This window comes from Pithys albifrons, chromosome 8, assembly GCF_047495875.1.
Source record: "Pithys albifrons albifrons isolate INPA30051 chromosome 8, PitAlb_v1, whole genome shotgun sequence".
Lineage (NCBI taxonomy): Eukaryota > Metazoa > Chordata > Aves > Passeriformes > Thamnophilidae > Pithys > Pithys albifrons.
The window spans coordinates 11,652,748-11,666,097 of record NC_092465.1 but is presented as its reverse complement, the minus strand read 5'-3'; the positions used below and the strand labels follow the sequence as shown (position 1 = coordinate 11,666,097).

The 13,350-nt window shown below is 41.3% G+C and overlaps 1 protein-coding gene across 2 annotated transcripts in view; it reads right to left on the bottom strand.

Annotated features, from left to right (window-relative positions):
• The window catches only part of SEMA5B (semaphorin 5B), a 197,654-nt gene that overhangs the window by 70,013 nt on the left and 114,291 nt on the right, over positions 1–13,350 (bottom strand). For both annotated transcript variants that reach the window (XM_071562422.1, XM_071562423.1), the window contains exons 6-8: positions 11,317–11,379; positions 1,663–1,761; positions 706–919 (exon numbers count right to left, since the gene is read on the bottom strand). In XM_071562422.1, coding sequence (XP_071418523.1) covers positions 706–919; positions 1,663–1,761; positions 11,317–11,379 — 376 coding nt within the window. The remainder of the gene's footprint in view (positions 1–705; positions 920–1,662; positions 1,762–11,316; positions 11,380–13,350) is intronic.

The following is a 13,350-nucleotide window of genomic DNA, read 5'->3' as shown; positions in this document are numbered from 1 at the left end:
TCTTTAATTGAAAGGTCCTGAAACCTAATAGAAAGATTCTGAATATCTTGTCAATTTACCTGGGTAAAAAGAGAGAGGGGGAATTTTGGAGTCTCTATCACTACAGTCAGCTCAGACAAGAAGTGCTTTGCCCCATTCATAAGGTGTGGACTCAGTGCAGGGATCATCAGTTGAAATTCTACATGTATCTTGATGCAGGGTATTATCACACTGGGGTAAGAGCTGCTGTTAATAACTATACATCCACATCAGCATGATTTGACACGGAACATAATATGCTGTGAAATTTCTCATTTTTGGACTGAACTTGCACTGAAACCAACCATCTTCAGCTGAGTCAGTGGGAGTAGAGAGTACTTATCATTCTGCAGAACTGGGTCAACAATATGATGCTTTAAGTTGGTTTTGGTCTTCAAATCTTTGAGTGGTTTTCTTGTTGAAATGATATATTTGGTCATCTCACAAGACAGAGACCCATATATATGTTAAGTAACCTGTAAGACCCACTTTTTATATTCTAAATCAACTTCTCTGAAATACTTGCAGGCTCTTTTTAAATGTCTTCTGAGCTGCATTGATTATTGCACCGGAAACCCTTCCTCATCATAACTCTGAATCTCAATATGAAAAGAGGGGAAAGATTTACAACCCTGTCAAGCTGACTTTAATACATCTCTTGCTCAGATGTGACCCACATGACTTTACCATTGAGCCATTTGGAGTTGTATTGTGCTGTCCTAAGTGGGGGAACATTTCCAAGGCTGCGGTAAATAGCAGGATCCCGTCCAGAAAAATCAATCACAGTTGCAGCATAGAGTTCTCCTCGTGATGTAATCACAGCTGTCGAGTTATGCCGAGGGTCATATGGGCACCGAGCCACTCCATTAATTCTGTCAATGATTTTGCTGAGATTTCCTACCTGTATTTAAAAGGAGAGAGAACAGAACTTAAAGAGCATCTGGCTTTCTTACTGGTATAGGAAATTCAGTTTGCCCCTGAGTACCTACAAGCAAACCTCTGCTTTTAAAAAAACAGGTCGCCGTGAGAATGTAATGTCAGTGATTACTGTAAGTAGATCTTTACATCCATTGTTTGCCAATGTAAGAAGTTGTGTCTGAGTCTCACTGATTCTGTTGCTTTGTATGAAGGGTAATTCCCCAGCCAATAAAGCCCCAACCTGCATGGTGTAATCAGGTGCCCCTGGTGCTAGCACAGGTTTCTAATCTTCCACAGACACCTCCTGAATACATACTGGCGTTAAAAAACATAAAAATAAACATTGCCCTGGACCTGCTCCTGCCTCTCTTGAAGCCAAAGGGAGTTTTGTTATTTATTTTAATGAAAATTTTAAGTATTCAACTCAGTAGGTACTCATAGCTAAGCTTGTCTATATTCCCCATTTTCAGCACCATACCCAAGGTTTACACAAAGAAGACTTTGTCCAGATCCAACTTAGCCATAAAACAAGCTTTTTGGTCCCCAGCTGCAGATACACTCATTGTGCCAAAGCAGCCCAAAGGGACCCAAAGAAGAAAACCAAAATAATTTAGGTCAGCTACATTTAGAACATATTCTCTGCAGCAGTGATGCCCTGCCAAATAACTGGCCTTTCCCAGAGCGTGTATCCAGCCCTCTCCATCACTGCAAAAGAGGAAAACAGACCTGTCGACTTGAACACACTGGTGAAAAGGCGTTGGTACCACAGGTAAAAACCTTCTTGCCATAAACAATCAGCACTCGGACATAGTTCTGGCACTCTTCCTAAAAAGACACAAGATAGAGACAAAGTATTTTTGAAAATTTTACTACATTAAAAAAATACCTGTATTGCAGCTGGAATACATGTTCCTCACCTCTAACTTGGGCTGAGGTTTGTTGCATCAAGCAGTGCACATCTGTGAGGAGCCAGTGGTCTAAGTGAGCAAGCCAAATTTGCTGGGTTTTTTTCTCTAACCATGGTCCTACACAATCCCTGGATAGGATGTTATCCACCAAATTGACTCTCTCATAGCTACACAAGTGACTCTTTCTGTGCTCTGCTTACATTGGATGAGAAATTCTCCCTCTTTCCATGATGATACTTCTAACCTATTTTCCCAGTAATGCTGCAGCTTTGAAAACATTACCCAGACACAAACTCTAGTGAAGGACAGCAGGTCTGTCTGCACTATAATTCAAACCAATGCCAGCAGGGAAACAGCAGGAACTTCTCTTTAACAGACCAGGCTGGTCAGGAGAATCTCGTGCTTGAACAAGCTGTTATTTCCTGCCTCCCAGAGGATTGTGTGCTCAGGATTTTCCATGGTAGAAGGAGTTTCTCTTTCAGGCCAGGCCAGTAAGAAATAGCAAATTCTCTCTTCCCAGTTGCATGACCACTTGCTGGTACAAAAGGCAACTCTCTCCACATACCGTTCCCCAAAGGTGCAGGGCTCCTGCTGTCCCATGATGGGTTGGGGTGGCAGCACAAGCCTGCAGTTGGCTTTTTTTCAGAAAATCACCTTCACGTTGCTAAAGAAAGCCACAGCTTCCCTTTGTCCCCACAGCCTTGCATCCACAGACTTGTGGACTGCAGATCAGGCTGAGTATCTCCTGGAGTTAAACAGTGGGGGAGAAAGAGGCCATATCAGGCAGGAACTTTATAACAGTATGCACAGGGAAAGGGAGGTGTGAGACTAGCCTGCAACTCCCACAGGCAGTGCAAGAGGCTCAAGGGCCACCCGCCCCAAGGTTCATTCAAACAGCCCCAGTAAGAGATGTGCTGTCACCCTGGCATCAGCCTGCCCGCCCCGGGCTCTGGGGCCACATCAGAGCAAAGGATATGAGCAACAGCTAATGATGGCACTTACTGGGCTCCAAGTGAAGAAAGTTATTATATTATACCATAAACAGAAAAGGAAACTTGCTATAAAAAATAACAGCCTCAGTTGGTTTATCCTGGCTGCTTTGCTTTCCTCCCTCCAACAGATCATCATCTGCCACTAAGCTGAGCCTATAGCTGCAGACACCACTTCTCCTTCTGTAAGCAACAATCATTCTGCAAGCTTCCCTATCTCACAGCACTCCATGCTGTTCATCATCTTCCTGAAGACTTCATTCACAAGATTCAACAGTGTAAAAACATCCCCTGGAAAGGAAGGGGTTTGCTTAGCTGTATTATGTGCTATCTTCTTTCATTGTCTCTATGGAAATCAACTCCTTGAAGGAGCATCAGCCACAGACAGCGACTGCATGGGCATGACATATGGTGCTTGCTTTGGAATGGAAAAGATCACAGGGACTGCACTCCAGAGCCAGCCCAGGAGGGCTAACCCAGCCTGGGCAGAAGCTAAAGAGTGCCATAAAACAGGTGCTGCCAGGCTTGAGGCTCAGCAGGGGCACTGGGGGATCAGATACCTAAAGCTTGTCACCCAAATACAAGAGCTTAGATTCATAGCTGGGTCAACTCAGCACTTCTTATTTCAGAAGCAGATCAGTCATGGTGACTGTGCATCAGTCTAACAAACAGGACCTTGAGAAGCACTGCCCCACCTGCTGTGTGTTGCGAATAGAGGTCCCATTGCTTCCTTTAACAAGATGAAGGGCTTGCCAGCGCCTCTGCCCTCTCCTGTCATTGCTGCATGGTGTTGTGAGCCCTGCCATTTACTCCCTCCCCCAGTGATGTCTGTATTTCATGACTGCTTTAAGTAATTCTTTCTGTGGAGCACAGTTATTCAATCCCACATAATAGTAGGACCACTATATATTTAAATGCAAAGTACTAGAAATTCTTGAGTGAATACTGTTAGGAAAAGTATTAGGTCCTCTCCCAACTGAGTTTTGTTTTCAGAATATGATTTATTTGGCATCTAATCCAGAATGCAGCTCTATAGTCAAATTTCACACAATAAGAAAGTACTCATCTGCTCCCCCTCCACTCACACCTTTCCCTGCTTTGTGCAGGGTCTGAGCACAGCTTCTGACCTAAAACAGCTAAAACCATTTATGTTCCTGGACCCTTTCCTGCCTAGCTTCTACAATGCATTCCTAACTAAAGCCCTTTCCTGTGGAAATCTAAAATTCTAATTTGGAGACTTCTCTTATTTGCACAGAACTGTATTACAGACGAACAAACTTCAATTTCTATAAAAATCTTCCCACCTGAGAAGATAGCCCACAAAAGGAATTTCTCTGGAAGGTCACATGCTGCAGTCTACTGGCAGTGATGAATCTGATGCACACTTTTACTCCAGGCCAGGCAAGGTAGCCTGGCTTGGTGAGGATGCTGGAAGCTGGTATAATTTTGTGTTATTTCTGCCTAATTATGTAAGGTTTTATCTGTACCCATTCTGTCCAAAGCAGAAATTTTTACTGAAATAGAGGAAGAAACCATACTGAGCAAATATATCTGCTGGTGTCTGAACCTGCTCCAGGATACTTAATCTATGACTTCCAGTATATTGCCAAAGAGCAGAAGAGCACAGTCAGTATGGGTGAGGTGTCACACTAGAAACATTGGACAGCTGATACTTTTCAGGGAACTGGATGCACCAAACCTGCTAAATATTTCAATAGCTGTAAAAGGCAGAAACTAGGTGTGGGTCATGCCCAACTGGAGGTGTTCCTATGAATTAACTCAATAGGCATTTTCCCTGGACCTGTCTTAAGGATGATGATAGCAGCACTACGTTCTTCTGGAGGAAGAACAATGATAATATGCATGTTTCATACGCTGTTCTCAAAGCAATTTACACATTTAAAGGAAACAGATGTATATTATGAGCCCTGGTCTCTCAACCAATACAATGCAGGTGCTAAACTTGCTGTGGTGACATGCTGAGTTAGAGGAGCTGCTGAAGGGCAGTCACAAAGGTCTAACTATGAGACCACATCTCTCTAACCTGCCTGGCTCAAAGAGGAATATGGTGCTCATCTCATGTTTCTTATTGCTGAACCCACTGCCAGTCATGTCAGTCTATGGAAACCTCCAACAAAAGCAAAGAAGAAACCAAACCACTTAAAAGCTCCCACTTGCAGGATTTTTCTCAAGACACTGTCTGGGAGATTTACATTAGATCATCTTTCTAACCCATTCTCCAAATAAATAGCAAGGAACAGCCTTCTCACTGTGTTCTTTAAACCAGCCTGGATTTGCTCTGAAAAGTCATTCAATATGCTGCTCTTTGCAACAATTCATAGCTGAGGCAACTGGTTAGTAAAATGATCTCACAAACCCCTACAGAAAATAGGAGCTATTTAATACAGTTTCTTCCATGTGGCTGGAAAACTCTAGGCATGCAGGAGGCAAAATTCAGACAGGCTTTAATGTAACCAGAAAAACTGGCAAGTTTGAACTCACCTCTGTGCAGACAAGACAATCTTTGGATCGTGCTCTCACATTATGGAGCAGACAGTTAAATCGTGTATGATCAGTCTGCAAATCTCATTACCAGAAGATATTACTGGGATCAAGAGATTAAGGATTTAAATAAAGGGGGAAGACTGCATATTTATATGGTTAATAAGAATAACTCAGTTATATTAGTTGGGATTATTATTAAATATATGGCAGAGCTGATAAAAACCTGTGGCTCACCGCCACAGAATTAAGCATATCTCTGATTTTCCTATGAATTGCATGTCACCCACTTTCAGGTTCCAGCCCCTTCCTCAAAATTACCTAGTACTGGTCACTTCTTTGAGATAAGGCCTTAAATTTAGAGGGTATCACTTTTTTTTTCCCAGTCTAATGACCCTTGTTTTCCTAGAAAGGAAGAGTACATGAGTTCTAATGCTCAACACTGCAAGGCACAAAACCTCAGAGACAGTAACAGAACTAACTTCACTGAAACCCCTCCCTTCCACCCCCTCAGTTTAAGCCTATCCTCATTTATCTCATTTTTTTCTAACATTTAGAGTTACTGTTCATTCACTGTCTGTGAATGCTGTATGTCCATGACTGTGGTCAGGACTAGGTCTCTCTCTAGTTCACAGAAATGTCAAGCTGCTTTGAGAGCACATTTCAAACCCAAAGAAGCAGCAGTGGTGCCCTCTTACTGCCTTCATTTATGTGGACAGATCAGCAAATGGAGGGGCTGACCTACTGCACCTTCTGATTGAGGGAAAATTCAAAAAGACAATTTCAGGATGTTGCAAATAATCCAGCTGTAGATGCTTAGTCATTTCTTCTGTCATCTCTTAACACCAGAGTGCTAAACTGTTATAAGCCCTTAATCTCATTGTACAGATGCAATTTTCTTTGAAAGCACAGCCATATATAGGCACTGCTTTAATGGCCTTTTAGTTTGAATAAACCACACAAGCCCTGTTGTCAAAGATTTCCTTTTTAACTCGCTAACCTTATTTCATCACATACTGATATATTTTAATCACAGATTAAGCCCACAGTTATGTACTGTATGAGACAAAATAGGTGTGGCAAATGGTCTGCCATCCTCAGAGAAACTCAAACTCCTGAAGTAAAACCTGGAGTTCAGAAAATTAGCCAGCAGAACTCCAAGTTACCCCTTCAGCGACATTTTAGAGTGCAGCAAACATTTAACTGTTGCAGTTTATCCCAATTTGTTAAAAATAATCAAGACCTAACTTGTTCTCAAGCACTGCTATTAACACATTTTCAGATATCTGTATTTACTTCTTTGGACAAGCAATTATGTTACTCAGTTTAAGCCAAGGCCTTAACCAAACTGCCTTTCTCCTTTGAGTGCAACAGATAGCAAAGAGAATTGCTAATGATTTTTCCAGCCAAGTTTTCTTTAACGACTTCTAATCAAACTTAGGGGCTGATTCTGCATTGATAGCTGAGCAGAAGTAATAGGAATGTCAGTTCAGGTCTCTAGAAAGAGTTACAAAAGGCTGACAGACTCCCAGTTATTTCTCTTTGCCTGGGGATTTCTATGGTGCCTGTCCTATTTGGATGCCTATTATTCTTAAGTGGTGTAGAATTTCTCAGTTTCACCAGATAAGCAGAGAGCACATCCTCTGTGTGACACAGAGCCACTTGAAGGCCTGAAACAGCAGATTCCTCCATTAGCTCAGCAATTTCTGCACCAATCCCATTTAGATGGGCTGAAGCCTTGGGTTAGGATTTTCCTGTCACCTTGTGTAAATCATAAGACCTCACAGCACCAGGACAGCATACAAAAAAAGAAGGAAGCTACATTGGCAACACAGTGAGATAAATGCTGGATGCCTACCAGATGTTTCTCATTTCTTTCTTGCTCCAGAAGGGTTATTAGTGCATCATCTTCCTCCTGCCTACACAAAGCTCTTAGGGGAGCACGTAAGAGCTGCCATTTTTCACTGTCATTTTCACAAATGGTTTCTTTACATATTTTAAAATAATGTTGTACTTCTTTTGGAAAGTTTACAAATAATTTGATGCTTAAACAAAGGAAAGACCGAAGTTCTCATGTTTAAAAAGCCACAACTTTCCATGTCAGGCAAAATTCCTTAGATGTGGTGGATGTGGACTGTTATATAGAGGCAAACCAATTACGAACTAGGAGCTGAGCAACTCCTAATGAAATTAAATACACCTCTTCCCCTTCTGCTCTATCCATTACTCATTTTAACTACAACCTCTGGATGATTTCATTTGGAAGACACAAAAAAAGGGAGTGTAACACTGACTTTGTTCTCTGCACTGTCTCTCAGTAATGTAGATGTTTTCCAGGGGACAATTTAAAGGTGCTGATCATGATACATTTTATAAAGGCTGCAAAAATAAGAATGATTACTTGTGGAAGCCAGCATGGATCTTCAGAAACATGGCAAGTAAAGCATGTACACTTCTTTGAGGAAACCACAAGTTTTAGTTTATAAAAATAACATAAATGAAAGAGACATTTCCAAGGTGTTTGTTTTAATACTGCATGATATATTGCACAGAGTTAATTTTAAACTCCATTTCAGGAACTTATACATTAAGAGATTAAAATCTGATAAATTACTGGAATGAAAACAGTCCTCAAAGTGAAATCACTCATAAACTTGCTGCTCTAGTGGAGTCTCAGCAGGGGTGGTACCAGCCCAGTATCAACATTTTTCTTAAATAATATTTGTGGATAACCCAAAGATTACAAAAGTAGTAATTGTCAGTGAGGTCAATGCTTCTCTCTACATTTAGTGATATATGCCAGAATGGTTGGTGAGCTGGATCCAACAAACAAAACATTTTTTTAAGATACTATGCATTATAGAAAAAGGGAACAAAAGGGCTTTATGTATAAGTATGAAGATTACATTCCAAGAGTAGCAACAGTGAAAAGGATTTACTGGTCACAGTGGCCAGACAATTCTGCATGATCTCCTGTGGCAGAAGAGCTTACAAAACTGCCATGTATATGAACAGAGGAAGGTGGGAGACTGTTTTAATCATACTCAGGCATCAGAGAGATTGACAAAATACAGGTAAAATATGGAGGAAAAAAAACAGATAAAAATATTGAAGGGCAGTAGAAAAATTACTTGGAGAAAGAGGCTTAGAGTACTCATCTTTTTATGTTTTTAAAAAGCCTAAGATCTGAATTGACAAGTATAAGTATCTCTGTAAAAAATAAACAGTGGTAACTAAAGGGCTCTTTAATCTAACAGAGAAGGACAAAATGAGACCCAGCCACTCAAAACTGAAACCAGATCCAAAAAGAAAATAAAGTATATGTTGTTAACAGGGAAGTGATCAGCCTTTAGAACAAGCCAACAAAACACTGTCACCCCATTTGCTTCAGGTCTTCAGTGCAAAACTTTCTGCTTTAGTCAAAAAAAGCTGCAGCAGCCAAACACAAGTTACTGAGCTCAATTTAGGAATAAGCAGGTGAGGTTTATGGACAGAGCTATACAATGTGCCAGAAGAAATGGTACCTTCTAACCTTAAATTTTTCATCTGCCTTTTTTCTGGAAATTAGGTACTCAAATGTGGAGTAACCATCATGCTGTGATAATTACACTTCTGTGATTTCAATTTTGTGTCTTTTATTCTTGTAGTTCTTATTTTTCTTATGGTACAGCTCTAAGGATTTTAAGAAGAGATTTTCTAAGAAGAAGGAAGAGTCTGATTTTGATACTCAAGAGGCACAAGAATGAAGGGGGGAAAAAAGACATTTTAATACACTAGGTGGTTTTGAAAGCCTCACCCTAAAATATATGCATTATTAAATGGGCAAGGAAAATGGACCAGTCATACAACTTCTGCCAACTACACTGTGAATTAATGTAAGAGCCAAAGGTCCTCCTTATTTCTAGCTTCTATCACCACATATCTAAGTGCCTGACAGTCTATAACATATTTATCATCAAATCATCTGTGCTAGGTAGAACACTTCCATTAGTCAAATTTTGACAAAGCAGAGCTGAAGCAGACAGAGCTCTGCATCTTGTACCACCATCACACAGCAGAATCAGAATTGTTCCCATTTCTGCTGCATTCACCCAGAGAAGGGCAGAGATGCTGGGTCAGAGCTGGACTTCTTAGCTGGAGTAGAGCATTTCCCCAGGTGCTGAGAGTAAACTTGGCATTTCTGAGCTAGTGCTGAGTCATTTCTCTGCAGTGTAACAAACAATGAATGTGTAGAGTTGCCTCAAGAGGGACACAAAGGTTAGAGTAGATACAGACCTGGGAGATCTGTGTTTGCTTAGCTACTGCAGAATCCTTTTGCCTTTGTAACTTCCTGTCTTCTTGTCAGACTCTTAGTCAACAACTCTGTTTGCCATTAATTCTATGTCAAGGAGTGTCTAACAGTCTGCTTAATTATGGTTCCTCAGAATTTCACTCATGGTCACTGCACCCTCCAAACAGTTCCAAGCTCTGTATCATACACAGCATAAAATCAGCTGTTCAGAGCATCATCCTTCTGAAATTTCTGGCAAACCCTTTGCAGTGTGAGGAGGCAGCCGTGAAGATACTCAGACCATTGCTTTCTTTTGGCAGGACAGTAACAAAGATAAATTGAAATTACCCTAGAATTTCTTCAGTCAAGAGCATGGCTTTATCCAGAGGTTGACAAATAATTCTGGGTTATAAATTCAAATTTTTCATGAACAATAGGATACAACTTAAATCTCATAGAATTTACAATGGAAGAAAAGAGGAAAATACTTTCTTTGCACATTTAAAGTACTAAGACTACAAATTCAAAAATTCCTCATTTCTTGGGTTTTGAAGTTTTTTTAATTTTGTCCTACTTCTTCTTGTGGCTGGCCATGTTTGGTGTTCACCTAACCCAATCCATTTGGCCTCTATGGTGCTTTCCTGCAAAATGTAGATTGTACATGAAACTCTAACAGATGTTCTAAGATACCCATACTCCTGTTCTTCTGTTCTCTATGTGAAATAAATTGCTGACTATCTGGCAAAATTCAAGCTAGCTTTTTTTGTGGATATACAAGTTAATACAGTAATCACATAAAGTTTATTACAGAAAATTTATATGGTCAATGAAAGACCAGATAATCCTGTGTTTAAAGCAGTGAACTGCAATGTGGCAGATTCCAGCATTTTGGACCAGCCACACAATCACTCTCTGCTTGACTGTTCTTGTTTAAAGAAAGATTGTGCTTATCCTGTCTTATCCTTTGTCCAGCTCCTTTGTCTTGGACTGAGAGCTCTTTGCAGTGTAATATTAAGGACAAAAGGACACTGTTGCAGGTGTCACCCTTAAGACCTAAAGATTTTAGAACATCACATTTGAAACATCAAAATACTTCCTGCTATTAGGTAGATGCCTTTGTTTTAGCTTCTCAGAAAAGGGGTGGAAAGGCCCCATGGCTGGATCAGAAACATCTGCAAACTCCAAACTTCTGGGACAGCACATGTTTGTTCAAGTAATTCTTCCTTCAAACTGCAGTTTAGCTGACTGCATCTGCCTCCAAAGCAGCTGTTATTCCATCTGAACAGACTGCAGTGTGTGAGCAGATTCAGTTCTCACTGAATTGTATAACGATGGACTCCACCTGCAAACACACATTGAACCCCACATGGCCCAATGCCAGCGCTCACTACTGAGCACCCTGACCAAGCCAGTCAGCCTCAGACCACACTGCAAGATGCTACCCCTGGCTTGCCACCCCTCCGCTCCTTGATGTGTCACAAATTGTGTCCTCTCCAGCAGCGAAATCACCTTTACATTTCATGCAGAGCAAGTGTAATAACTTGGAGAGGGGGCCTTTGAAATGGCTCACTCAGTGGTGCTTATGCACGTGGTGGTAGAGCTAAATTGCTGCAAATTTACAGGCTCAAGCTGGTGTCAGATGCTCCCTGTGTGGATTTCACATGTTGCAAATATATTTACCCATAACATCATTGTACCAAGAAAAATTTACCTCTGTTTTCCCTTTACTTTGACAGGACCTCCTGGTGTCTTCATCTGAACCCCATGCTGTTGCCTGAAAAACCAGAATGCACAAGTCACATGAGAATGCCACCAGCTCCCATGTCTGGAGACTCCCAAAACAAGAGCAAGCATCTCCAGCCCATTTACACAGCCCAATTTAAAAGCAGCATTGTGACAGTAAACATGTATCTCGCTCCCACTGTGCTCACAGTGCACACAAATGATAAATAGATGAGAAGTCCAGAAGCAGAAGCAACAGGAATGTTCACAGAGGACAGAGTTTAATTTACATGTAAATACAATTTCTAATCATCATTCAGCTGGAAGGTCCAAGACACGGACCCCACACACTGAGTCATCACCTTCCATTCAAAGAGGACAGTGCTGTATAAAACCACCAGCTTTCACCCCCAAAATAAAAAGGTTCCTACAACAAAGTCCAGGAGTTCTGCACAAATCTGTTGGTCTTCTTAAATTTATCCCCAAGATTATTGCCTTATAAGTAACCTTACAACAAATGAGCTGCATAAAACAAGCGGGAACTGGGGAAGCAGGGAGAAAGGTTGATGGTGATTTGTGATGCTGGACAAGGGAGGTCTGATCCTGAGATGGAGCAAAACACATCAGGGCTGAGGCCACTATTGACTGAGGCCTGAGAATGTGTGGGGTCCCCAGCTGGCTCTGACTGACTGCTTTGGAGCAAAGAGGCCCATTCCTTCACAAGAAAAGTCAAGACCAGAAAAGCTGCATTAGAGAGACCTTCTAGATTTAAAATATTCAGCAACAGATCCAGCCATTCAGTGCCCTCCACAATTTTCCTCCCTTCAGCACTTTTTAAAAATAGTCCTAACAAATTTAAGCAGGTATAGTTAGCTGGAGGTGAAAATACATATAAACATCCATACTATACATAATACATGATTCTGAGTACAAGAAAAATAGCTCTGTTACATAAGGAAAGGCCAGGCTCACAAAGTTCAGTACAGATCCAAAGCTCCCATAACAGAGCCAGGTTTTCTTTATTTTCCTCAGTCCATTACCAACAAAGGAAATGGCTTCAAAGTTCGGTCCGGATCTGAACTCTTCTTGAACCTTCTCACTGCAGCCAATATATTTTTAAACCCTGAGCTTCTGTAGAAATTGTTCCCCTGACACATGGTAAATTCAGCTTTTTTGTAGGAGAAAGTTGGGAAACCACTGAGCAGAGAGGATGAATTTTCCTACTTCCAACTCAGACCCACGAAGATGCTCATTCAGAACTGCAAGAAATGCCACCACCCAGGAAATGCATTTATATACAACATCGCTCAATTTGGCTTGAATTAAGACTTTAGGAGCGCAGGCAAAGATCTGGTTGAAGAAGGGAAGAGCACACATCTTTCCCTGAGAGTCATCTGGAAAATACCTCCCATGTACTGAAGCCCAATCCAGGCTGAAGACCAAAGTCTTGGGCCTCAGAAGTAATTTTGTGAGAGCTGGGATAAATCCTTGCTGGAAAGGATCATTAAGCCATATCCTGAGAGGGTGTATGTCACTGGATGAGAGAGCTCACACAGTAACCCATCACAGGAGAGCAAGGAATTTTGACTGGTGACTCCTAGGAACCCTTGACATCTGCGACGCAACTGCACAGCAGCTCTAGCCCATAGTCATCTAACCATAGTATCCTAGCACCTTGGATTTTTCTGATATCATTAATAAAAAAAATCAGAAAAGAAGTCATGTTATTAGGTGGCTCTTTTTCCCATTTCAAAACCAGAGGCAGAGCACTCTCCATTACACAGCCCAGTTTACCTTAACAGTGCCTGACAGGGCAAAATGAAAACAAAAATTGTTGGTTCCTTCAGCAATCGATTCTTCTCTGCAAATACTCTTCGTCTTCTGGGATTGCAGCAATGCAACAGAGAAGAATTTGGCCTCCCTGAGGACACCCAGCTTTTCCTGCCAGACACCTGCACCACAGAACTTCAAGGCATGTTGCAAACATGGCTCACATCAGAGCTTTGCTCTCCTCCAGCTATGT